Source organism: Engystomops pustulosus, chromosome 6 (genome assembly GCF_040894005.1).
Source record: "Engystomops pustulosus chromosome 6, aEngPut4.maternal, whole genome shotgun sequence".
NCBI classification, from domain to species: domain Eukaryota; kingdom Metazoa; phylum Chordata; class Amphibia; order Anura; family Leptodactylidae; genus Engystomops; species Engystomops pustulosus.
Window position 1 is genome coordinate 60,163,865 of NC_092416.1, and position 27,692 is coordinate 60,191,556.

Here is a 27,692-nt window from a genome sequence, read left to right on the forward strand (position 1 = left end):
TTTAACTTCTAGGGTACTTTAACCGTAGGTTGTCTGATTGATCCTACCATGTACTGCCATACTACAGTATGGCAGTATATGGGGATTTTCCCAATCATCTATTACTATGTGCAAATCGCACATTGTAATAGATCGGTTACAATCAGACAGGTGTGGAAATGCTTAGTAACCTGTGAACTTTCTGTCATGAAAGTTCACAGGTTATAGCGAGAGCGCAGGCGCCGCTGTCTGCATCTCCCTCATGAGGAGCAAAATAATCGCAATGTCTGGCTATTTGCAAGGCGTTGCGATTATTTCAGGGCTTGTACATCACAAAACTGACACACAAGACCTGATGACTGTCTTCTATCATACAGTGCACTGACCTTACTCACTGTATGATGGGAGTTGTTGTCCTCCCTGGTCCCTGCTGTGAAGCTGGTCAGTGTAGAGATGGCAGCTGCTGGGACATCACACAAGGCAGCAGCGATGTGGCCTCTGACAGTGCTGCCATCCTCCCCCCACCACAACTATCAGGAGCTGCAGAGGAGCCTCCTGGATGTATGGCCGGGTCACCTCTCCTGCTGTGCCCCGTGCTGATACCTGTGCTGACTGGAGACACTAGGCACAGCTCACACATGGGGAGGGGCCGGCCCGGGGGAGGAGAAGGAGGGGGGAGTGCTGGAAGCTCAGTGCAATCTCTCAGCCTCCCGGCTACTGCACCTGGTCATGTAGGATGAAACTTAACTCTCAGACAGCCGCGTGTCAGTGAAAATGGCTACGCGTGTCAGCACTGACACGCGTGTCATAGGTTAGCCATCACTGCATTAGAGGAACCTGGTTAGGTCCTTGGTGGAAGGTTTCCTTTAAGAACAGATCTTGAAAACAATTCCAAGCAAGGAGTCCTTTTTTTTCATTGCCTCTTTTTTATGTTACATACTCTCCAATGTATTTTTGTTCCATTTTCTTTATAGCTTTCTATTGCCTTTTAGTTGTGCAAGTGCATGATCAGTTTACAACCCCCCCAGCATAGCATGGAGCAGAAGTATGCTTACTCAACTGCTTTACCTCAGCAGCTGTTCTGGTGGGTAGTTATCTTTTCTGGCTATCAGGAGGGTCTCACTGGTTTGACTCCCACCAGCCTAAGGCCCTTGCACATGAACATATATTTTTTGGATTTGTGCTAACCGTACCATAACTGTTTTATGCGGCTAGCACACGGCCTCATTGACTTTAATGGGAAATATGATCATTCATTTGAATGGCTGTATTTCCCATCACAGGACTTGTCAGCTGGGAAGCCGCATTGCAAAAAATAGAGCATATCCTATCTATGGAATAGCGATGTGTCGTTCGCAAACGAGCTGGCTCTAAGAGCGTTCACGAAAAGGAGCCGGCTCCACGGAATCCACGGCCTTGTGCACGAGCCCATATAAAGTGAATGGGGATGTTTGCTAGCTGTAAATATACAAGTAGCACAAATCCGTAAAACCTCGTTGTGAGCAGGAGGCTGATAGATGAAGTAGTAACAAGATGGATCACATGGTGTATGGGCTCATTCCCATGTGATTGCACCCAGTCTGCAATTTATAAAAAGCTTTTTACCGAGCTTTTGTTGTTGCAGAATCGCTATGTTGTCAGAGATTTTCCCGCTTTGCATTATAAATGCTGCAAACAGCATTCACGTGGATCGCATTTACGTAAAAACAATTAAACCGCAGCATGTGAATGCGGCCTGGCGTGTCAATGTTCGCAGTAGACTTTTTATCAGGACCGATTTGCTTTGCTGCTACTAGGGTACACTGCGAATTTGGGGCACACAATTTCGCAGCAGAAAATCTACAGGGTGTGAAAAGACGCCACAAAATTTTCAGACTTTTGATATTTCAACCATGCGAGCAGACTTTCTTCCTCTCTTGCACTCCAGCATGCCTCCCTGGATCACTTCCCTCTCAGAGGAGGAAACCCCTCACCCACCTCCTACTCCCACTTCTATTGATGTGACCTAGCAGCACATGGCAACACAGACATGCCCAGCACAGCACTCCAGCCTTCACCCTATTATCTGATTTATGACAGCCACGCCCACATCGCTCACGTGATTCATGCTTTTCGTCAAGACACACACATATACATATATATCATGTATACCATGCAGCAAAAATCCCTTACAAAACAAACACGGCCTTTGCAATAAAGTTTTAATGAAAACACAACCTCACTAGATCAAACCACCGCCAACTCCACCTCCTTTGACCAAAGCAGACCGTTTCCTGCGCCAATAACGCACTTTTAACACCCCCTCTATAAACTTTTGTTCGTTTCGAATAAAGCTAATTGAAAAAAAAATAGAAAAAAGGGCAGAGATAAAACTACAAGTCCCGGCATTCTCTGCGATGTGGGTGATTTCCTCCAGAGACTGACCAATCCTACCAAGGAGGAGAGATTAACAAAAGCAAATTGTCAGTGACATCAGAAGAGACTAGGAGGGTGAGAGGGAGAGAGGAGAGCAAAGAAAACGAGAGATCCATTGAAAGCTGGAGGAGTTGGCTGGGGCTGTTGCACGGCAGAGCGAGCCTTTTTTTTGGGGGGTGGCAGTTTGGGATCTGTAGTGGGGTGGTCTGCTCCTGGGGATGATATGGTGCTTGCTCGGTGTGAAGATATGAACTGACTCACACCCGGAGACGGTTTGGAGAGCTTGGATGTGCCTGGGCTGGACACCTGACCCTCCCTAGGATTGCACCCCAACTTTTGCAAGAGCACCCCCTTCCCCATCGAAGGAGACCTCCTACTGATCAAAGGATTGACCTCCCCTCTTGCTACCTTGTTCAGCACACTCCCTGGATCCCCTACATTCTGAGGGTCACCCACTCCTCCCTTGGACTGCCTTTCCTTGCTTCTGTTTCTCCCCTGCCCCCCACTCATGGACACTGCATCAACCTCAACTTTTGATTCAGAGGTAAGGTTATTTTATTTTGCTGTATAGGGATCGATGTACTCTCCCCCCCCCTCTCCACAGCACCCCTTATGTGTGTGTACCCCAAGCTCCGCTCACCCACCACCTCCACACCAGCCATGTCTCTGTACCTCAGAGCTGTGCTGTCTAATAGATCAGTCCTGTTACACTCACTCCTGACCCATCTCTCATTACAACTTGCGCCATCTTGTCCTTGCAACAAAAAAAAGTATTTCTGTGGCCCCTCAGAGGAGCCCCCCATGTGCTTGCCCGTGCCCTTTACTAGGCATTGGTAGCCCCCCTCTTTCTTATAGGACAATTGTAGATAATTTTTATTGTCTGTGGGGTAAACTGTGCTCTCCAGGTATCTATGCCTGGCAGTGTGATCACCAGAAAATCACCATCTTGAATGCACTTCTCAGTCAGGACTATGAGGCGTGACTGGGGTACAGAGGGCATTTGTATGGTTAGTAACCCCCTGTTTTAGTGGATTGATCAGAATAAAGTGAGTGTGTAAGGTAGTGTGGACATAGTGGGGGATGGGGCTGGAGGAGGTGAAGCAGCTCTCTCCATGCAGACGATCACCCCACTTCTGTGATCCCGACTCCACTGTTATGGGGGTGTTTCTGTGTTTGCCCCCCACAAATAGCTTGATTATATTTTACTTTAACATTTTCCAACCCAGACAGTGAAGCCCACCACTGTTTAGGTCTTGGTAAGCAGCTGCCAGTCTGCCAGCTTTGTAATATTCAATTATAATGGCAAATTATCTGCATTACTCTCCAATAGAGGCAATTTGTGGGTGCTGTAGAGGTGGATGGGTATGTGGGGACCCCCTATTCATAAACCTGGTGTTCACTTGCCCACCTTTTAAAATAAAGATAGGATGTCACTCTAAAGTGTTAATAGAGGGTCTAAGGGTTGTTAACTTACTTCAAATTCGGTATTTCTGAGTGTGAACCTCCTTATTGAAGTGCTTAAAGCCCCCCTGGAGGTGTCCCCTGGTTATGGTGAAATGCAGGCGGATGGGAGATCAGGGTAGCTAGATAATCCAGACTACACCCACTCCCTCTAGTATTCCTTATCTGCTTTGTTTGTGGGTTAGTATGAAAACGGTTGGGGGTTCTTGTCCTTGGGGGTGCTGACATTTGATAGGGGGTGCCCTCATCTGTGTTACAAAGTAGGGGGGTGTCTGTGCAGGAAATAGGGGGACCCCTCCCCCCTTCTTTATCATTCCCCTTGTCTCAGCCTTTGCTTAATGTTACTTATTAAATATATCCTTCCTATAGATATAATAAATTGTACATTTCTGTGTGATATAAAAACCCCACAACGTGTTAGTGGCTGCTGGAGGTGGGGGGAGGGGGGCAGCTCCTGCTGTGACCATTTTTAATCTTAATCTTAGTCTGACCAGTCGTTGTAGAACCCCCTCACTACTTTACAGGACAAGGGTCAACTGTATAAAGGCACTTCTCCCCCGATTCCAGCCTCATTTGTGCTACTATCAAACATTAAAATGGTTATTGTGTGTCTGGACAGCAGCCAAGAGGAGGAGTTGCTTGTTACATTGTATCACTGAGGCTCCCAGTCTACAGGGCAGGGGTGAGGGGGGGGGGAGTTAATAAGAAGCCCCCCCTCCAGTATTTGGATGCTTATACACTGGGACATTGTGGGGTTTAAGGGTTGTGCTTAGGATCTTTTTTAGAACCCAGATATCACATACTTCCCTGGGTTGTTACAATGTATCTAAATGATATTGTTACATTGAAGATTAGGGATCTCAAGTGGGATGAGACTCTTTACCCCATGAATTTTAACTAGTGTTTGGTCATGCAAGTCATTTGGGATCTCTTGGTTTTCTCTATGCCTTGTCTCAGCCTTTACCCAAAAAACAGAAGGGTTGCATGGGTTAACTGTCAGTCACAGTCAGGCTCCTCCCTTGGGCTCTCCTTCAGTCTCCTCCTATAGTGTCACTAGGGCTAGGGATGTCCCTGAAGGCTGCAGTTCCAGTGTTCACCATATAACCCCTCCCCTGCCCCAGCACCTGAGACTGCAACATGTACCCCCTGATCAGGACCCTTCTGATAGTAGTCTGGCAGGGCAAAAGGTTAAGTGTAGCTGAGCCACATCCAATATGTTATATGTATCAATATTTATATTTCATTTACCAGTATAGCAGTCCCTAGTTATAGATTGCAGTTATTGAACATTAGCCTGCTGTATCCAAGGTCAGTCTTAAAGTAACCACATACCTTTTAGGGTAAGTTGGTAGTGATACTAGTTGTCTCCTAGATACTACTATTTGACATAAAATGAATAAGACTTTATGTATTTCTCAGATTATGAGATATTAGCAGTCTGCTTGGTAGCATTGTATGACAAGCTCACAGTAATCCGTGCTCCCATTGTATGCATACAGTCCTGCTATGTAGATGGGACTTGTATACCAGACATAATGTCCAGATGGTGTAAAACGCTAAGGAATCCCGGTCTGGCAAGGTCTCTGCCAGTGTCTGGACAGCATAAGGCTGGCCCCATACATCATTCTACTATATACACCCACTGTTTTACTGCACCCCATCATAATTATAATCTTTATTGTATAGCACTATCATATTCTGCAGCGCTTTACAGATTCTGGGGAACATGTATACAAATAAAATAGACATAAAGAGTAATAACAGTCAAATGGAACAATAGTAGTCAGGGCCCTGTTCACAAGAGCTTAGTCTATGAGGATCAGGGGGTCACACATATAGGTAAACGAGCTTGTATAATTGTCCAGCCATTCTTTATCATACCCCAGAATATAAGATTATCCTATAGGCAATGGCGTCTCTATGCAGTGCCTGGTACACTTGTATGTATACACAAATGGTGCTGTGTAATTACATGTATAGCAGGTGGCGCATCCCTAGTTGTATAGAAACTGTATATGTGCTGTGTATGATTCACAAATATGTGAACTGTACAAGAACTGTGTGCTGTATACATTAAGTATGGATAGAAACTGTGTGGCACTATATACATATGGATGTGTCATAGACATATGTGCTGTATATTTAAGACTTTGTATGTCTATGTGTGCATACATCATATATGTGCTGTCTACATACGTGTATAACCTTCCTGTCCTTGGTCACCAACCGTATTTAACCCTTGTAAGATCCATAGCGATAAAGCAAGCTCTCTTTGTATGGGATCTGACAATGGCACCATTCTTGTAGACCTCCATCAAGTCTTTGCACACCCACTTAAGGGCTGTAGACCAATAAATACCACCATGTAAGGTTGGGAAAGGTGTGAAGGATTTAAATGACATAGATGGAAGGGTCACTAGCTAAAGAGCCAGTTGAGTTTGCATAGGTGGGGGCATTAAATCTGTTTTGGATCTCTTGAAGCCTACTGAGCTTTAGGTGATTTTGATCCATGGAGAATTAAAGGGGCACTATATCTAATCTGTGCAGCTAAATATGTATTGTTGCCTGTTATCAACCATTGTAAGCAGAGGGGGATGTTGTTCTTCGGTGGGATGTCCCTGTGATTGGTTGTGTTGCATATATCCAGCCCTCAGAACCTCCTGGAACATTTACATCTCTCTATGTGACTGACATCAGCCATTCCTCTTATGGCTCATCGCCTCATATACATGTAGGTGGTTTATGAAGGGCTGCTGCTATAAGTCGCCCATATGGGAATTTCTTTCTTTTAACTATTCTTTATCATTGTGATTGCAATCCCTACTTTGGCATATTGCATATAGCTGTCCTCTGCCTCCCCTATAGATATAGATGTTTGTATGTATTAAGCGGCTGTCTGAGAAACATGATACTGCTTTAGGATACTGTCCTGTGCCCCCCATTTCTGTTGGGCTGCCCCCAACCATTTCCAGCTGATCCTGTTGGAAACTGCTGAGAAATCTCCTGTCTCTTGCTAGCATGATCATGTATTTCAGATAGCAGTAAGAACATGACCTCCTTTCCAGTCTGTCTTGTCTCTTGTGTGTGCACCATGTATGGTGACATGCAATAGGCATTTCTGTGATGTTGTTCGTTCCACCATTTTGCCTTTGCTGTAAGCAGTAAGGAGTGGGGTTTCCTATACAACTTCTTCTGGTAAAGATCCAAACATCTTTTCAGAGCTGGTGACAAATGCAATAGATACACCCCCCATTAATGCATGCAACTAGTTCTACTGGCCAAGATGGAGGTGGTAGTCTTGGCCCGCCCAGCATTTAAGTAAACCCAGTGCTATAGATTAAGATAATTCTTAGTATCGAGGGATTGCCTATTGTTCCATATGACCATTTGAACTCTAATGTAGTATTTTATTTGTACTACAGAAAATAATGGTATTAAATTATATAAAGATAATAATAATAATAATAATAATAATTATAATAAAAGGTTTTAAAATTATATAAATTATTAACTAGGTATACAACTAGAAAAGTTAGTTTAGCCTTAACCCAGCTTTACCATAAAACCGATGAAGACCTTGACAAAAGAGGAAAACTTGTATTATTATAATATTTAAATTTATTCCGATCCTTGTATACATTTTGTGCTTGTCAGGAACAGGTGTGGATATCGCAACAAAGGGTTAAATGCCGCCCTGCTTGCAGATTCAGCATTTGGCTTCTGCTGCAGTACTACATTTGTCCACCAGGGGATCTGGTGATCTATGCTTAGTGTTCATAAAGGATCCTTGTGATTGTGTTTTCATAAGCTCCTATAATATGTTCATTGCTGTGTAAATATTATTCAGTGCATATGTTAATAAGGGTGTGGTTTTTATATGCATGAACACAAAAATTTGGCAGGTTTATCCTGTGGTTTGACTAGATTACTCGATGGTGCACATATGTATGCATATATTGTGTGTATTACATATATTATTTAACATATAGGTAGTTCATAACAGCATTATTTAAAGGGTGGTCCAGGTTTTAAATTACTTTAACTATATACCTTTTTTTTATGGGGGGGCGGGGATGCTTAAAAATAAAATGCATATGCTTGCCTTTCACTCCTATCCCAATGAGGTTCTGGCAGTTACTGCCATGTTTTAACCTTAATGGGGTCGTCCACTTTCAGCAAATAATTGATATGGTTTGTGTAAGGAAAAGCTATACAATTTTCCAATATACTTTCTGTTCAATTCCTCAGTTTTTCTAGATCTCTGCTTGCTGACATCCTATAGAAAGCTTCATAGTTTACTATACTTCCAATGGATAGAAGTCTGTCCATGGTCACACAGGTGCACGTTATATCACACAGCTCTGATTACGTCTGTGATACTAACGAGCCGTGCAACTGTGTGAAGATGGACAGATTTCTATCCACTGTAAGTAAACAGACACTTTTCTATAGCAGGACAGCAATCAGAGATCTAGAAAACCGTGAGGAATTGATACTGAAAGTAAAGTGGTAAATTGTATAACTTTTCATTACACAAACCATGTCAATTATTTGCTGAAAGTGGACAACCCCTTTAATTACAATGGGTGATGGGATCGAGAAGCTCCCCCAGGAGGCTTGTCCTGGTATTGCATCTACTTGGCTTTGAGACTCAGAAGTGCACACATTACAGTTGGCTCAGCTGTCACACATCTGAAAACAGTCTACGATTTGGCTCTACCCTATTGTAGGTTATCCTGGTTGTGAATGGAGAAAATGGTAAAGAAAAAATTTCAGTTTCTAAACTGGAATTGGCACCGTCTGCTGTAGGCTGCTTGATGGTTAAGTCGTAGCTATTTAACTGCTGTCTGACATGGGGCTAAAATTCTAAACTGTAAGCAATATTTTATTATATTTTAGGATGGAACGCCAAACTACAGACGGAGGAGGACTGTGGAGGATTTCAATAAATTCTGTACGTTTGTGCTGGCATATGCTGGCTACATACCATATCCAGAAGAGGTAAGTTGTCACATACTGCTGCATTTACAGAGAACCTTTCTCCTCCATTCTTTCAATAGATGTTGCTCTTTAGACCCCAATATTCCCAAACAATATCATTGATTTCCGGGCGGTGCTGTCAGCCAAGCTAGCATTGTTTTTTTTGTTGTTGTTTGTTTTTTCAATATGCTAATTAGGTTCTCTACTGTAAGATGGGTGGTCCTGGGCTACAGCAGATAGCGTGGCTCCACCCATTTTGACAGTGGAGTTCAAAATGTAGTGAAAATTCCGAATGGGGACATTGTCCAATTTACCAGGGTTGACAGGAAAGGAAATAAAATCCAACTTTTTTTTTTTTCTTTAAAAAATATTTTTTTTTGTATTTTTAATAGTACTAATTATTGATTAGTCAGTAGCTCTAGCTGTTGTGGTGGTAACAATATCTTGGTATATACCACCAATGACGTCACAAAGATTACATTTTTAGTCCCTGATATTTACTAGCAGATGGGAAAAATTTGGTTTGGCCAACAAAATGGCTGCTGCCACTGAATTTTTATGTGATATTTATTTTTCAGGAGTCTCCTCTTAGAGCTGGATCCAGCCCTCCAAACAGCACAGGAAGCACCATAGACAGTGATAGCTGGGATTCCAGATTTCAGGATGTCTCCTCTACTGGAGCTTTGCCGATCAAAAAACGACGAAGCTTTGGAGAGCTGAAGCATGATCGTTCTTATCCATCCATGCTGAAGCGGCCCAAACTCAGCAGCTTCCTACTGGACCGCAAGAAACTGGACAAAATAAAAAAGAAGAAAAAGTTAAAGAAAAAGGAGCAACAGGTTATGAAGGAGGAAGAATACCTGAAGACCTTTATAAAAATAGAGCCAGAGGACCCGATGCCTGAAGAGAGCATGCCCGCTCCTGTGCTAGACCACGCACTGGATCTTAAAATGTCTCCAAAGCATGAGGCCCCAGACCCGGTATTTGAGAGCTGTAATAACAGTATGGACAGCACCTCTGTCACCATGATCTCTGAGACAGAGGACATAAAGACTGAGTACTCTGAGGTAAACCTGGGGAAACGAACAGTGATACGGCAGGGCAAGCAGGTGGTGTTCCGGGATGAAGACAGCACAGGGAATGATGAGGACATCATGGTAGACTCAGGTAAGATGGGTGATATGCTCCTGGTTGCCATAGGTCTTATAAGGTCATGAGTTGACATAACCAAGCTCATTTGGAGCCCTTATTTAAAGGCATCTGTCAGAATAACTTTCAAATCTTTAAATTAGTAACATTGACATGACTGACTATTTGTTCAGTGCACAAAATGGCTGCCACTTCTATCATAGTTCTGACTTACAATGGAATCTTAAATAGAAGACTTGTGACAGGTATTTATAGCCAGTTTAAGCATTAATTATTATACTCATTTATTTGTATATTCTACAAAACATTGCTTTGGTTTGTGGTAAGCTGCCATCTCATGTTTATGGCATTCCACAAAATGGCTGCCGCATTGAGCCGTCTGTATTAAATGTAGTGTGCACAATTTTTTTTTTTTTTTTTTAATGACTGCTTATGCTGTTGCCTTCAGGAACATTAGTAAAAGTCCTTTCAAACATCCAAACTGGGCCACTGTTTGTTTGCTAAATAAAAAAATTCAGTCTGTTTGGCTACTTTCCATACAGCATGGGCTTCGGTACTGTCGGCCATTTTGTTTACTGTAGACAATCCGTACAGTTTCTGGTGAGCATTTCTTAATTGTCCAGGGAAGGGATTATGATATTATTCTGTTCCAAAATTTGATCCCAAAATGTATTAGGAGTTTTTGTTTAGAGCACCCCGTTGACTATAGCCTTTGGGTCCTAATGAATTCTTTGTCTCCCTTAGCCCCCTCCTTTATCAGCACACCACCCAGCATGTGAATGAAGTCCCTAGGAATTTCCTAATCCCTCATTTTGCTCTTTCCAGCAACGTCTTGTGTCGCATTAATTAAAACTGAGTCCATTTTTGGAATCAGTACATTGTTACAGCACTACGCGGCTCTTCCAATCAGTATTTTTTTTTTTTTGGGGGGGGGGGGGGTGTCCCTATTTTTTATTTTTCTCCCTGGTAAAATGCAATCATCAACACCTCAATAGGCCTCAATAAGCTTTCGTTGGATTGTGGAATTTAATTACATTGATGGATTGGGATTTATGTTGCATTCATGCTTCATTGTGTCACTGGCATCAGTGGGAGGCATAATTCTTAAAGGGGACATAAAACTGTTTCTGGATTCTGAATATAGGTTCATATGTGACTACTTTCTCTTGGTGCCACTTTCTATAAACTATTGCTACCTGTTATCGATGATGTGTTGAAAAAAAAAAGTAATGTTTCATATATCATATCTGAGTGTTATTTATTGCAGATGATGAATCTTGGCATCTTGTCACCTGCTTCTGCATGAAGCCATTCGCAGGCCGGCCGATGATCGAATGCAACGAATGCAATACTTGGATTCACCTGTCCTGTGCCAAAATCCGCAAGTCCAATGTTCCAGAAATCTATGTTTGCCAAAAGTGCCGAGACACAAAATTTGACATCCGGCGATCAAACCGCTCACGTATGGGCTGTAGGAAGCTGTTCTTGGACTGAACCAAAAAAAGACAGTAAAAGTGGAATAGCCGATGCGTGCACACAAAGAAACAAAGCAACCACGGCTACACAACTGCGCGTTAAAAGACAATACAATTTCAGTAAACAATTTTTTTTCCCGTGGATTGGCACATTTATAGACTAGAAAGTTTTTTTTGTTTTTTGTTTTTTTTTTGGATACCCCATCAGGGTCTATTTCAAGTCAGCCATAAAAAGTTCCATAATTTTATTTGATTACAGTTCCTTTGACCACCTGGCAGCATTGGGGTTAAATGTATACATTTACAACTTTAAAACATTGATCCTCTTCTACCAGCAAGACCAAAATAATAATAAATGGTTTAAAGATGAAAGTATATCTAAATGCTGCGGTTCGACAGCAATACGTTGTAGATGTAACAATTATTTCTGGTCATGTATGAAAGATTGGGAGCAAAGTGTGTGTGTTGTGTGGGGTTTTTTATGTTTATTACTTTCGCCTGCTTGTGTGTTATTTAATTTTATCAATAAATCGTAAATAAAAAAAAAAAAACTTTGAATTTTCTGGTATGAATAGTTATGAATAACACACATGCATGTGAAAGAATAATTCCACATGGGAGCTTCCTAATGCATTGCTTTATCTACCTCTGTCTGTACTATTTCAGTCATGGAACACTGTCTTAAGATAAGCAGATTTTCTTTTTTGAAGGGGGTGGTATGGGAGTTTTTAGAGAATTAAAAAAAAAATGTTATGTTCTTAATGTCTTTTTCGTTAGCTTCACACTTTTTTACTTGCTAGCCACAATTTTTTTTTTTTTTTTTTACGCCTTGTGAACCTTATGGTAAAATATCCTGTCCTGTCATAGTGTAGATGGTGCGCCATGAATGTAATAACCACCTTGTCCACAGCAGTCACTCCAATTACATCCTGTGAAAAGTTTTTTGCAAACCTTTTGGTTGCTATGGGACATTCCCCTTATTCACAAGCATGGGTACCGAAAATGTATTTTAAAAGGATACTTTAAGGATTCTTCACTTTGCAAAGCGGCAGCCATTTTGTGGTTAGTATAACATGTTTATATGAATACAAAATGGCTGCTGTGGACTGTAGTGGTGGACTGTTGTGTGGGTTATATAAATCCAAGGACTTTTTGTATGAGTATAAAACTGATTTCATAGATTTAGGTCCCAGAAGGAGAAATCAACACAATGATTTACTCCCATACCTGTAATGGCCGTCCTTCTTATAATGGAGAACACACATGGGTTATGTTATAGGCTCTATGCTAGTTAGCCATCTTTTATAGGAAGTGGGATTGCAGTATTTTAATAGAATTTACACTAATTGACAGAACCAGCAACATTTTTTACTTTTGGCGCAAGGAGAGTTGCAATTGGCAGCCAATCGAATGCAAGCTGGTTGTAGCACAATGTGGATGTACACTTGGATTGGTTGTTGTGGTTGACCAGGCATTTTCACAATATCCTGTGGATAATATATAGGTCATTTTACCTCCTCTTACCAATATCAATAAAGGCAATAAAAAATAAAAAATTTTTGTGCGTCCTAGATGGCATATGATCCCTGTTTACTGAGAGATATTAAATATTTAAAGACGTTTCTAAACAAAAGCCTTAGCTGCTGCATAATTGGTGAAAAAAATTATCTAACCATTTAAACCCTTTGCTGCCATTGTACAAGAGTTTTTTTTTTTTTTTTTTTTTTCTTAAATCTAGTTTTTGTTCATCACTTATTTTTGTAATCACTTCTTGATGACTTCATGCTCTACACTTTTGAAGTACATACTTTATGTAGACAAATTTAAAAGAAAAACTATTACACCAGAGACCAAACCAAGAGGTTGTGATATATGCGATGCCTGTCTAGTCTTCTACGCACATATCTATGTATATTGTCCGCCTAATGTGTATATGGCCATGTGTCTTAATGTGATATTTTCTGTAAGGATACAGAGAGGGCTTAATTATCTTGAATCACATGTTTGTTAAGGCACATTTGAACCATTGACCAGTAATAACTATTTTTGAAGATGGTCTTACCAAACGACCAAGATTTATTTCACCTTCATGTGTTTGGCACTGTCTAAAGTAGGTGTCTTTGGAATAATTTTATGGAGCTATTACTTAAGTTCTTACTAAAGTGCATTTTTTTCGCCTCCCCAAAAGTAAAGGAACAAAACATTGGTGAGCATACATGGATATACATATATTATTTTTTTTTTTTATAATATAAAAAGTGCGCTGGTTATGACTTGTTCTTTCCTGTCTTTTAGGGTGTTTTGGTCTTGCATTGTTTCAGGTTACTCTCAGTTATCTCGAACTACATTGGAAGTTTTTGTATATATAAATATAGATATATAAATATCTCATTTTTGTAGGTTATATTCTGTTGTATTAGACTGAGAGAAGCATTGAACATGCTATATATAGAGCACAGATCGGAAAACATTATGTGATGTACAAGACTTGTGTATTTGCAAGGAGAATGTTTCTGTGAAACTCTGTACATTTGTAAATAAAGATATCAATATTTTAATTTCATTTGGGTGTTGATCATTTTGTGTTAAATAAAACCCTAAAAATCAGTGAGTGGGTTTCTTAAAACAGGCAGACAACACATTAAGTGGTGGAAAAACCTTGAATACCTCACGGACACCAGCAACATTGTTAGGCTACATGCACACTACCGTTGCCCGCTGTACCATAGCACAGCGGGCACACGGCAGCGCGGGGGGAGAGGAGGAGGTGGTGAGCGCAGCTCACCCTCGCCCATCTCCATAGGAACATATTGGGCACGGCGCCTTAACACGGGAAAAGATAGGACATGTCTTATCTTTTCCCGGGCTTCTGAGCGGTAAGGTGCTGCCCGTACTGTGCCGGGAGCCCATAGAAGTGTATGGGGGACATATATCGGCCGTATATACGTTCCCATACGTGTGTGTGAATGTAGCCTTAAACATTAATATATACTGCTTCCTCAGTGGTCTTCCAGAGTGGGTTTTTATGGCAGTCATTAAAGGTACTTCTGATGCAGTCTCCTGCACGTGTTGGTACTGGGCTGTGCTATCACTAACACCCGGGATTGGAGTTATTTATTTTTTAACTTTTTTTTTTTTTTTTTTTTTACATGCCACAGTCAAGCACGTCCATGGCTTATAAGGGTATTCCCCCTGGATTGGACCCCCCCCCCTCTCTTTCCCTGGTGAGCTTACTGGGGGGATCCATCTAGCCTTGGGGTGTTCCCCTAGGCTTCCAGGTCCTCTGTTCACCATGCTCAGCCTTGACCCGACAGCATGCTCAGTTATTTGCATTACACACTGCCATAAGATAGGACGAATGCCAAGTCTAGGGGAAAAAAAATGTGTGTGGGGGGGGGGGGGGTGTTCATTTTTATAAAATGTTCACTAATCACCACACTTGTATATAAAAACCAAATAAAGTTTAAAATACAGACCCCTAGATATCACCACGTACAATAAATCTAAAGCCATATTCAAACTACACCCGGTGAACAGCGTAAAAAAAAAACCCGCTAAACTTCCCTACATGTAATTTTTTTTTTGACAACAAATATTCTAAATGATCAAAAATGCCCCAAAATGATACCATTAAAGTTACTTTTCACAAAAAATAAGCCCTCAACCAGCTCTGTCAAAAATAAAAGAATATACAGAAGTTATGCTTCAGATGCAGCGCTGCACAGAGCTGCCAAATCAGTCCCCATGGGGCTCACAATCTAATCAACCTATCAGAATGTTTTAGCGTGTGGGAGGAAACCCACGCAAACTAAAACAAATATGATTTTCTCCAATATTGGTTTTGCTCAGAAAATTGAGCAATATTAAGAAAAATTAATGAGGTATTGCCGAGAATAAAAATGAAATATTATTTTTATGTTACGGTGAGTGGGCAAAAAAGTGCTTGAAATAGTTAATAAAATCTCATTAAGCTATAGACCCCCAGAATGAATTATCTATACAGTGTATCTCATCCCGCAAATAAGCCCAAATATGTTCGCATTACCAAAAAGTGTTTTAAATTTTCTAGCCTGTTCATTGTGACAATACATATCTGCTCTGAATGGCGCTGCTTTTATTCCATGCCTGGTCATGTCCTGATACCCCAGAATGGATGGATTTTACATACTTTGAGGGTTGTAGTTTTTATAGTGGGGTAATTTACAGGGTTTTATTATTATTTTACCCTCTCAAATTCACTTGCAAGCAGAGTTGCCCCTCAATACACGAGTCCTGGCAATTTTTATCAAAAAGAGAAAAATATCATCTATGTTTCTAAGCCTAATATTATCCTAGAAAAATGAGAGGATGCATAAAAAACTCATCATAGAACAGACATTGTAGAAATGTTAGTTATCAAGGTATATGGGTGGGTGGGACTACCTAGAAATCAGAACATTTCAAACTTTTAACATTTTTGCTAAATTTTCATTTTCAAAAAATTTTACCACTTAAATTTTTCAACCAACATGAAGTACAATGTGTCACGAGAAAATCTCATATTCACCAGGATATGGTAAAGCCGTTCCAAAGTTACAACCACTTATTGGGGATCCACGCGGCGCTGACATCTCCCTTCAACGCTTCTCCGGGATAACTTCACAGTATCACTCTGCCAATCCGCCTACTGGAACGGACACTGCAGACCTGAAGGGACTACTAGCTGCCGATGCATGGTATCCTCCAAAGCGCATTACCCGATGCCCCCAGGTGAGCGGCCACTTTTCACTGCATATAATTAACCCCTTCACGACTACTTCACGAGGTCAGCGCACCTCTCCTCCTCTTCTTTCCAGTATCTCTCCAACCACTTATGATGACACAAGCCAGATTCTTAATAGTCTGGGCATTAAACTAAAAATGAGCATCGGTGATAAGGGGTTAAATGCCTGTGTTTTGCTTTGTCCACTTAGGCCCCACAATAAAAGTAACAAGTGGCACATTTACTTTTCCTGGGGCAAAGTAAAAGTAGGGCAGAACTTATGATCACTATCCACTATGATCCCAGCTTTCTGACTATAAGCTGAAATCTGGTAGCTGTGGGAATTCCACTTTATTTATTCTAAATTATTAAGTCTCCCTGAACAATCCCATAATGATATTCTATATAGTGATTTCACCACGTATACAACCAACGTGAATAACACATTACATTTGCAGTGATATCATTTGGATAACAATATTTTTTACAGCTGAACTTTAACCCCTCATGTCTTACATTCACAATGACCTTGTCAGCCCTCTTCTCTGTAACAAAGACTACATCTCTCTTCTCATTACCATCCACTCAACAAGATGATTGCTCATGCAAGTCTAATCGGATAGTTGGACTCTTTGATGCAGTTACCCCTGGAAGCGCCATAAATTAATGGTAGGGATGAGAGGCTTAGATGTGCTGACTGGCACTACAGAGAAGGTGGCTGTTGTAAATGTATCTACAGAATATGTCAAATTGTTAAATGTGTTAAATTGTTACTACATAATATGCTATAGGCTTCATGTACTAGACCGAGTTTTAACCTGTACAGAGCTGAAAGATAAACATAAATCACGACTATCTCTATAGATGGAGATATACATCTCCTGGATTCATGTGTAATCTGAATGTATGGTGGCTGAGTGGGTAGCACTTCTGCCTTGCAGGGTTGGAGTCCTGGGCTCTAGTCTCACCCAGGTCAACATCTGCAAAGAGTTTGTATGTTCTCTCCGTGTTTGCGTGGGTTTCCTCCCACACTCCAAAAACATACTAGGAGGTTGTTTAGATTGTGAGCCCTTGGGGACAGGGACTGATTTGGCAAGATCTGTGCAGCGCTGTGTAATCTGTGTGCGCTATATAAATAAAGGAATTATTATTATTAAAAAAAAAATGTAGAAAATAAATCAGATATCATTTTATGAGGATGAAATCTAAAAGCACCAAATTGGGGGGGCATGGAGTAGCCATGGTTCTACGGTTCAGCTGTATGGGGCGTTCTTATGAGGAAATCCAATAACAAGGGGAATCTGACATCATAGAGTGTCATTGAAAGTCAACAAGCTCAGACCTTTGATTGATGGTAATTTTAGGGTGAAAGTGTCCAATATGACATTTTATTTGCATGAGTCAGCAAGACATTACTAACCACATCTGCAGCCTCCTCCACATCATTCATCAGTCCCCACGGAGGCAACGTGAGGATGACATTCCTGGGATCTGCCCAGTGCAATCCTCTATAATTACAGTCTTACTGGACAACTCTGGAGACAGGACTGCCGCTGCCTCTGAATATCTGTACAGTAGTGATCTCCTTCTCAGGGAATGCTGGGAGTGGTTTGAAAGGTGGGTGACCACTGCTAGTGAGTAAAGGGAGTAGAGGCTTAAAAGTCTCCAGTCTACAGGATGTACATGCTGAGAGATTACTCAGTTCTGGTGTTTAATGCTTAGAAAGACCCCCAGGCCAAACTGATAATGACAAGGCAAAGCATTCAGTAAGTCTGGACTTATTGAACGTTCTGCCCATCCTCTCATATTGAGTGTCTGCTACATGTAAATAACACATGACTGTCACGGTCCACAAAGAAAATTACCAGACCATCCCTCCTGTTCACCTGCGACTCATTCCATTCAGCCCTTGTATTGTTTTAGTGCAAAGGATGTCTTTTCCTCTGGCTGCAGGCATCCAGTATAAAGAAAAGTGGGAGAATTCAGCACTAAGATTCTTTAGACCATTTTTTCTTTAAATAAGTGAATAATTCCATAACAATAGTGTTTGTTTTAATTTACAATAAGCATCTGATGTACAAAAAAAAATATTCTACCATATTTGAAAGGCCGGATGTGCAGCATTTGTTTAGGGCTGGTGATACATACGAAAGCTGGCTCCATCAAACCTGCTCTGGATTTACCGGATCGAATCTAGACCTACCCATCTGACATATCGGAAGGAATGTATCATGACTAGGCACATTTTGCGCCAGTTATCAAATCCCACCTGCTGGCACCCAATATACTAGGAGGTTCTGGCGTCTGGAGGATTGTCCACCCAGATGAATTCTACACCAAATTTGCTGCAGCCGGCTCCAGGATCCTAGTGTATGCAACAGGCCACATGTCTGTAGGTTTAGGTTCGGTCTGGTAAATCAAGCAAACATAAGGATTAAATTTCTTGGGCCAAACTGGCTTGCGTATCACTAGTCTTAAGCCCATCCACTATACAGCAACATGGGCAAGCTGTTCTGGGTCAGCAGTTAAAGGGGTGTTCCCATTTCAACAAATAAAGGTTATTGTTTGAACAATGAAAAGCTGTGCAATTTTCCAATATACTTTCTATATCAATTCCTCATGACTTTCTGCATCTCTGCTTGCTGTCACTCTACTATTTACTTCCAGTGGACAGAAATCTGTCCATGGTCACACAGGTGCATGGCTATTCTAGCATATTTGCTGCCTGAGGCGAATATTAAAATGCTGCCCCCCCTCCTCTTCCATTGCCCGCTCCCTGTTAAGTAAATGCTGAAAACTTTACTAACAAGTAACATCCCCACAAGCAGCTCCCTGACACTGTGTGACTGACTTAAAGGGAACCTACCACCCCGATTCTACCTATAAAGGTAGAAGGGGTGGTAGGTGGATGAATGGGACGTGAGGATAGCCCTTTTTGGGCTAATCCTCACGTCCCGGCTATCTTTTTATAAAGTTTATTGTGGGCATATGCAAATTTATTTATGCGGCTACTGGGGCGTGGAGTAGCCGGACATGAGGCTACTAGTCGCGGCTACTCCACGCCCCAGTAGCCACATTACTCCGCCTACCACTTAATCTTCGGCGCGCAGCTCCTCGTAGCTGCGCGCCCTCGTCCGAGTCCCCCGGCATCTGCGGCCTACTGCGCATGCGCAGTAGCTCCGGCCCCGGAGCCGCGGCTGCGCAGCCAAAGGCCGGGGTTCTGCGCATGCGCAGAACGCAGGGGACTCAGACGAGGGCGCGCAGCTATGAGGAGCTGCGCGCTGAAGATTAAATGGTAGGCGGAGTAATGTGGCTACTGGGGCGTGGAGTAGCCGCGACTAGTAGCCTCATGTCCGGCTACTCCACGCCCCATCAGCCGCATAAATAAATTTGCATATGCCCGCAATAAACTTTATAAAAAGATAGCCGAGACGTGAGGATTAGCCCAAAAAGGGCTATCCTCACGTCCCATTCATCCACCTACCACCCCTTCTACCTTTATAGGTAGAATCGGGGTGGTAGGTGCCCTTTAAGGTTCTGAGAGTCATTAGTGGCGTCTAGTACCTTATAGATGACAATCTCTTCCATCAGGAGGACTTTATTCCGGATTTATACTTTATACCCCTCACAACACAACTGACCACACTCTCCCATACATATAAAACATCCCTTCATTATATATATTTATATTCTACTGGAATTATAGCATATTTAAAGGCCTCGCTATTCACCCCCCGATTAATTATATACAGCTCCCATATAGTTCCTCCCAGTTTAATTAATATTTTGCCCCCATATTTATATCCCCCTCAGTTTGACTTTATACAGCCTCCCATGTAGCACTGGTTTAATTATTAACATGCCCCATATATACGGTAGATTTCCCTACCCCAGTTTTATTATATTTAGAAGCCCCCCAGTTTTATACAGCCACACATATATAAATATATACAGCCCCCCCCCCCCCCGAAAAAAAAGAATCTGGCCCCATATAAATATATAATGTTCCACCCTGTATAATCAGAACCTGGCCCCATATAAATATATACAGCCCCCCTCCCCCCTGTATAATCAGAATCTGTTTATACTGGGGGGGGGGGGGCTGTATTTATTTATATGGGGACAGATTCTGTTTATACTGGGGGGGGGGCTGTATTTATTTATATGGGGCCAGAATCTGTCCCCATATAAATTTATACAGTCCCCCCAGTATAAATATATATAGAAGCCACCTACATCTATATAAAAGTGCCTTTAAAGAGCGGCATTTTCATCTCGCCTCATGGCAGATGCGGCCCTGCGTGCACCTGTGTAACCATGGTCAGATTTTTATCCACTGGAACTAAACATAGAAGCTTCCAATAGAAGGACAGACAGCAGATATCTAGAAAACTGTTAGGAATTGATACAGAATTGTATCAGTGCATTGGAAAATTATATAACTTTTCATCATACAAACAATAACATTAATTTGCCAAAATGGGAATATCCCTTTAACCCACAACAATTAGTGCCTGAGATGACATGACCGTCAAGAAGCTGAGGATGCAGCCTCCTGATATCGAGCGTCTACTCTCTGTACCTCCTGCTCCAGTGTGACACTTTATAATGTGTGAAGTTATGAGAACCAAGATCTCAATGATATGAACACATGACAGGAAACACTGCATCCCATGTGCTAGGGTCACTCCATTAGTCACAGAACGACTTGTGACAACCCTGCTCTTCAGCATTAGTCAAGTGGATGTTATTTTATAATTGCTGAGCCACTGTATGAGGAATATGAGATAACACAAATAATCATCCCTTATATAACACAAGTAATAACAGCAATCACAGGTGCAAATGCTTCAAAGCATTTTTTTCCCAGTACAGACAGTCCCCGTACTGTCTGTACGTACAAGATAGGGTCTGGAGGTTTGTTCTTAAGTTGAATTTGTATGTAAGTTGAAACTGTATATTTTATAATTGAAGTTCTAGACACATTTTTTTCTTTTGTCCCAAAGTTTCAAAATTTTTACTGTAATTGGACCAAGGATTATCAATAAAGCTTCATTACAGACACCTTACAGCTGATCATTGCAGTCTGGGACTATAGTAAAGCATCCAGAGAGCTTTACCAGAGGTCACAGTGGGCGGAGGGGTCCGTCTGTAACTATGGGTTGTCTGTAAGTCGGGTGTCCTTAAGTAGGGGACTGCCTGTAATTCAATTCAAAAAGTGCAACTCATATATACAAACAGCCATTACAGACAGAATGAACTTTTTCAAGTGTTTATTTATTTCAACGTTGATAATTGACTTACAACCAAGGAAACCCCAAAAGATATTATAATTAATACAAAACACCTGAAAAAGGCTTCCTGAGCATTTTAAAATGTCCCTTAGTCTGGTTCAGTAGGCGACACAATCATGGGGAAGACTGCTGAATTGACAGATGTACAGAAGGCAGTCATCAACATACTCCACAAGGAGGAAAGCCACAAAAGGTAATTGCTAAAGAAGTTGGATATTCACAGAGTGCTGTATCAAAACATATAAATGGAAAGTTAAGTGGCAGGAAAAAGTGTGGTAGAAAATGGTGTGCAAACAAGTGGGTTAATTGTGCCCTCATAGGATTGTTAAGAAAACGCCATGCTTCAAGGGCCACCACACACAGACATATGCAGACATGGGCTACAAGTGTCGAATTCCAAGTGTCAAGCTACTCCTGACCAATTGACAACACCAGAGGTGTCTTTCCTGGGCCAGAGAGAAAAAAGACTGGACTGTTGAATGGCGGTGCAAGTTGTTGTTTTCAGATAAGTAAATTGGAAATCACGGCCCCAGAGTCTGGAGTTAGAGTGGAGAGACACAATCCAAGCTGCCTGCCATATTGCGGGTCGTGGGCTCACCCGTGCCCCCCGCTGCCCGCAGGCACAGTGCCAGCGCCTCTCACCTGTCCCCGCTCCCGAGTCCTGGCCTCGCTCCATGCACAGGTGTCCCTGACTCCTAGGGCCAGCGCGCCACTAATTGGCGCTGCCCATTTTCAGGTAATCTATTTAACCCTGCCTCTTCCTGCGAACCCTGCTGGAACTTTGTGCCTCCCAGGCTTAGAAAAAGCTCCCTAGCGATTATCCTGTATTCCTGTGTCTTCTGCGTTCCTGTGTCTTCCTATGTATCCTCTGTTCCTGCTCCCGTGTATTCCTGCTCCTGAGTTCCCGTATCCTGTGTCCCGTGTGCCTGTGTTCCCATTCCCATCTGCCTGGACCTCCTGTTGCTGACCCCGGCAGGGACTTGACGTTGCATCTCTGCCACCTGTCCTGCCTGGACCGACCATGAGACTGTCTTCTGCTAAGGTACCTCAACCTCGGCTGCCACCGCGGGCTAGTCGCACCTGTGGAACAACCTGGTGGTACCCTGCCGCAGCAAGTCCAACCCACTTTGCAGCGGGCACTAGTGAAGACCAGGTGCCACTTATACTCCAGTCCCAGGTGTTGGCTAGTACCACCGCCCGCGGTGGTCCAGCAATCCTGGCAGATTGTCGCTCAATGCGAACAGCTGGGACACGTCACCACCATGCTGCAACAGCTGCTAGCGGCCCAGCAACAGCCACAGGCTCCTGAGACTGCTCCTGCGGCTTCTGCTACCCTGGCCTGTCTTCCTGCCGCTGAACCTAGGCTGTCAATGCCCAACAAGTATGATGGCGATCCCAAGTTGTACAGGAGGTTTATAACCCAGTGCTCCCTGCACATATAATGCATGCCGTCTCAATTCGTCATGGAGCGATCCAATGTGGCATTCATCATCAGCCACCTCTCCGGGAAAGCCCTGGCCTGGGATACCCCTCTTTGGGACAGAGACGACCCGGTCACAGTTACTCTCACAGCATTTCTGGCGGAGTTCCGGTCCGTGTTTGAAGAACCTGCATGGGCCTCCTTGCCTGAGACTGTGCCGTTGGATCTGCACCAAGGGAACTCTTCCGTGAGAGAATATGCTGTTCCATACCCTGGCCTTGGAACTCTCCTGGAATGACACGGCCCTGTACGCAGCTTTCAAAAAGGGACTTTCCTCTCATGTTAAGGACACTCTGGCCACTAGTGATCTGCCGTCTACTCTGAGTGGTCTAATCACCCTGGCCACCCGGATTGACGTGCGGTTTAGGAAGCATGCCGAAGAGTCATGCCTCAAGCAACCGCAAGTCCGTCCATGACGCCTTCCTCGCCTGGCTCCTGCTTTCCAAAGACCGCTCCAGCCTCCAGTCGTACCATCTGCAGAATAGCCTATGGAGGTGGACAGAGACAGACTTTCTTCCTGGAAATGCATCAGAAGACGCCAGGGAAACCTCTGCCTTTATTGTGCCAGTCCAGATAACTTCATCGGGACATGTCCAGTCCGTCCTCAGCGTCTGGGAAATGCCAGCACCTAGGGTTCTGGGGAGAAGCGTCCCTAGGTGTAAGCAAAGCTTCTCCACGCCTGATGACTCCGGTGTTTCTCAGCATTGGCACCGGCACCCAGATTCAGGCCTCTGCTTTCTTGAACTCCGGTTCCGCAGGGAACTTTGTGGATGCCACTCTGGTCTCCCGACATCACATCCCAGTGGTTCGCCTCGAGAAGCCATTGGTCACCTCCTCTGTAAGTGGCCAAATCCTCTCTGACCCGGTCCAGTACTGCACCGAGCCTCTTTTCTTGAAGGTCGGTGTGCTGCACAAGGAGAGACTGTCCTTATATGTACTACCTCAGTCCACGTCCCCCATCCTGTTGGGCCTTCCGTGGCTGCATCTCCATGCACCAGTACTCAACTGGATGACGGGGGAAATCCTTAATTGGGGTCCAGAATGCCAGTCCCGCTGTATGGTGGAGCCTCTACCAGTACCCGTCTTGGTCTCCTACGTGTCTCCCAAGCCCTTGGAAGGTCTACCAACCTGCCACCGGGACTTCTCTGATGTGTTCTCCAAGAAGCAGGCAGAAACTTTGCCGCCTCACCATCCCATACAACTGCCCTATTGAGTTGTTGCCTGGGTACCTCTCCTCCCCAAGGTCGGGTGTACCCGCTCTCCATACCAGAGACCACAGCCATGTCGGAGTATATCAAGGAGAACGTGCAAATAGGTTTAATATGAAGGTCCTCCTCTCCTGCGGGTGCAGGATTCTTCTTTGTTATCAAGAGGGACGGCTCATTGCATCCTTGCTTTGACTATCGCAGACTTAACAGGATCAGGGTAAAGAACCTCTATCCCCTGCCGTTGATCACGGAGCTCTTCGACCGCCTGGGCGTTTCCAGGATTTTCTCCAAGCTGGACCTGCGCAGGGCCTACAAACTCATCCGAATCCGCAAGGTTGACAGATGGAAGACAGCATTTAACACCCGAGATGGACATTTCGAATATCATGTGATGCCATTTGGACTTTGTAATGCTCTAGCTGTCTTCCAGGAATTCGTCAATGACATCTTTCGAGATTTGCTGTATACATGTGTTGTGGTCTACTTGGACAACATTTTAGTCTTCTCCCTGGACCTTGAGTCCCACCAGTCTCATGTTTGGAAAGTCCTTGGCCGTCTACGGGATAATCATCTTTACGAGAAGTGTCTGTTCCACCAACAAAGCCTACCTTTCCTCGGTTACATAATCTCCGACAAAGGTCTCCAGATGGATCCAGCCAAACTGTCAGCAGTTTAGCAGTGGCCGCGCCCAGAAGGTCTTCGAGCCATTCAGAGGTTCCTGGGCTTTGCGAACTAAAACCGGCAGTTTATCCAAGAAAAAACAAGAAAGAAGTGTGTATAATGGCCAAAAACTATGTACAAAATTTTATTATGTTACATGATACAGTACCAGACAAAACATGATTAATATTTAGTGTGTGGGCCTTGTTACATTATGAATTAAACTGGTATACATTGAACAGTGCAAGGTTTTACTAGCATTTGAGACGGCAGTTTATCCCACATTTCTCTACTCTGGTCTCTCCCATCGTGGCGCTCACCAAGAAGGGCGATAATCCACGCCTCTGGCCTTTGGCGGCCTTCACAAAATTAAAGTCCGCCTTTGCCATGGTTCCTGTTATCTCTATCCTGATACAGAGAAGCCTTTTATCCTGGAGGTGGAACGCTCTTGTGTGGCTACTTTTCCAAAACCTTTTCTCCCGCAGAGAAGAATTACTCTATAGAAAACTTTGGGCCATTAAAATTGCCCTGGAAGAATGGTGATATCTTTTGGAGGGAGCTCGCCATCCAGTCTGTGTTTACACAGATCATGAGAACCTCTCGTACCTCCAGACAGCTCAACTTCTTAATCCCGCTTCAACCTAATGATCCACTTCCAAACTGCGGAGAAGAATTTCAAGGCGGATGGGACATTCTTCACGCCTGGGTGGGCACCCTGGGATGCAATGCTCAGTGGCCCTTATCTCCCACTGCTACTGCTGGCCTGACTTGGTCAAGGATGTTCGGGACTTTGTGGGATCCTTCACCTCCTGTGCCCATAATAAGCCTTCCCGTCTGAAACCGGCTGGTCTCTTGCTTCCATTGCCGATACTCAGTCGCCTGTGGTCACACGTGGCTATGGACTTTGTCACGGACCTTCCATCCTCCTTGGGCAATACTGTCATCTGGGTGGTGACAGACCAGTTTTCGAAGATGTCTCATTTTGTCCCTCTTTCAGGTCTACCGTCTGCTCCACGTGTTGCCAGCCTCTTCTTACAAAATATCTTCTTTATGGTCTTCCTCTACACATCGTCTCTGATCGGGGAGTTCAGTTTGTTTCCGGCTTCTGGCGTTCTCTCTGCAGCCAACTGCAGGTAAAGTTGGATTTCTCCTCAGCTTACCACCCTCAGTCCAATGGACAAGTGGAGAGGGTTAACCAGACTCTGGGATGTTACCTCCGTCATTTTGTTTCTGCCCATCAAGACAACTGGTCGGCTCTGTTGCTGTAGGTGGAATTCTCATATAATATTCTCGCTCCGCTCCCTTCTTCATTATTTATGGACAGCATGTGGTTAACCTCTAGGTACATCCAGCTGAAGATTCGTGGGTACAGGCTTGGTCCATGATTCTTAGGTCCCTTCTAAGTCCTGACTCGCATCAATCCGGTGTACTACAAGCTGTGCCTTCCTCCCACCATGCGCATGCCGAACTCCTCAAGCCTGTTGTCCTGAACCGCTTCTCCCGGCAAGTATCTCCTCCTGCTCCCGTGGCTAACTCCTCTGACATTTATGAAGTAAAGGAGATCCTTGATATAAAGACGGTGAAGGGTAAACGGTTCTTCTTGATTGACTCGAAGGGGTTCGGCCAGAGGAGAAATCTTGGGAGCCCGAGGACAACATCCTGGACCATGATCTCCTCAGCCCAAAAGGAGGGGGAGGCCTGAAGGGGGGGAGGGATACTGTCATGCGTGTTCCCACGACCCATATCGCTGGTCGGGGGCTCAACCATACCCCTCACTGCCCACAGGCGCAGCGCCTCTCACCTGTCACCCTGAGTCCTAGCGCCAGCTTTGGGAGGTTTAAAGGGCCAGTGTGCCACTAATTGGCGCTGGCCATTTTCTTTGTCTTTTTGTGCCTCACAGTCTTAGAAAAAGCTCCCTAGTGATTATCCTGCGTTCCTGTATCTTCCTGTGTATCCTGCATTCCTGCTCCTGTGTGTTCCTGCTCCTGAGATCCCGTGTGCCTGTATTCCCGTTCCCATCTGCCTGGACTCTCCCATTGATGACCCCGGATTGGACTTTACATTGCATCTCTGCCGCCTGCCTTGACCCTGTGCCTGGACCCGACCACGATACTGTCTTCTGCTCAACCTCGGCTGCCACCGCAGGCTAGGTCGAACCTGTGGAACAAGTGGTACCCTGCCGCAGCAAGTCCAACCTACTTTGCGGCTGGCTGTGGTGAAGACCAGGTGCCACTAAGACTCTGGTCCCTTTTTTGAGATGGAGTTTTCTTTTCCAGAAGGACTTGGCACCTCTCCACACTGCCAAAAGTACCGATACCTGGTGTAATAACCACAGTCTCACTGATTGATTGGCCAACAAACTTGCCTGACTTTAACCCCATAGAGCACCTACGGGGTATTGTTTAGAGGAAGATGAGATTTTTTGAATTGAATTAATGAAAAAAAAAAATCTTTTCCTATATTCTAATTTATTGAGACACACTTGTATAAAGGTCCACAAGTTCCTTTTGTTAAAAAAATACGCTCTTCATATATCACACAGAACGCAATGCGTGATGACCTTTGACTAGAGATGACCCGCCGAAGGTGGACACATGATGATATTACGTGCTGCCTGCGTTGCGTCTTAAGCATTACAGTGAAGAAGGTTGCAAGAACAGAGAGAAACTAGGCAAGCTACTTGGGCCATCACTATGACTACTGGCTCGTGGGGGAAGATGATGTGACTACTGGCTACTGGGGGCAGGTGCTGTGACTACTGGGGACATCAATGTGGCTACTAGGTACTAGGGGGGAAGGCACTGTGACTACTGGGGACATCACCCTAACTACTGGGGGCAGGCGATGTGA

At 43.7% G+C, this 27,692-nt stretch overlaps 1 protein-coding gene across 1 annotated transcript; it reads left to right on the forward strand.

Annotated features, from left to right (window-relative positions):
• Positions 1 to 2,344: 2,344 nt before the first annotated feature.
• PHF13 (PHD finger protein 13) lies at positions 2,345 to 13,186 on the forward strand. The gene is made up of 4 exons (XM_072156280.1): positions 2,345 to 2,938; positions 8,755 to 8,856; positions 9,414 to 10,002; positions 11,252 to 13,186. Exons 1-4 carry the CDS (start codon positions 2,903 to 2,905, stop codon positions 11,476 to 11,478), a joined length of 954 nt encoding a protein of 317 aa, XP_072012381.1. The 5' UTR covers positions 2,345 to 2,902; the 3' UTR covers positions 11,479 to 13,186.
• Positions 13,187 to 27,692: the final 14,506 nt, after the last annotated feature.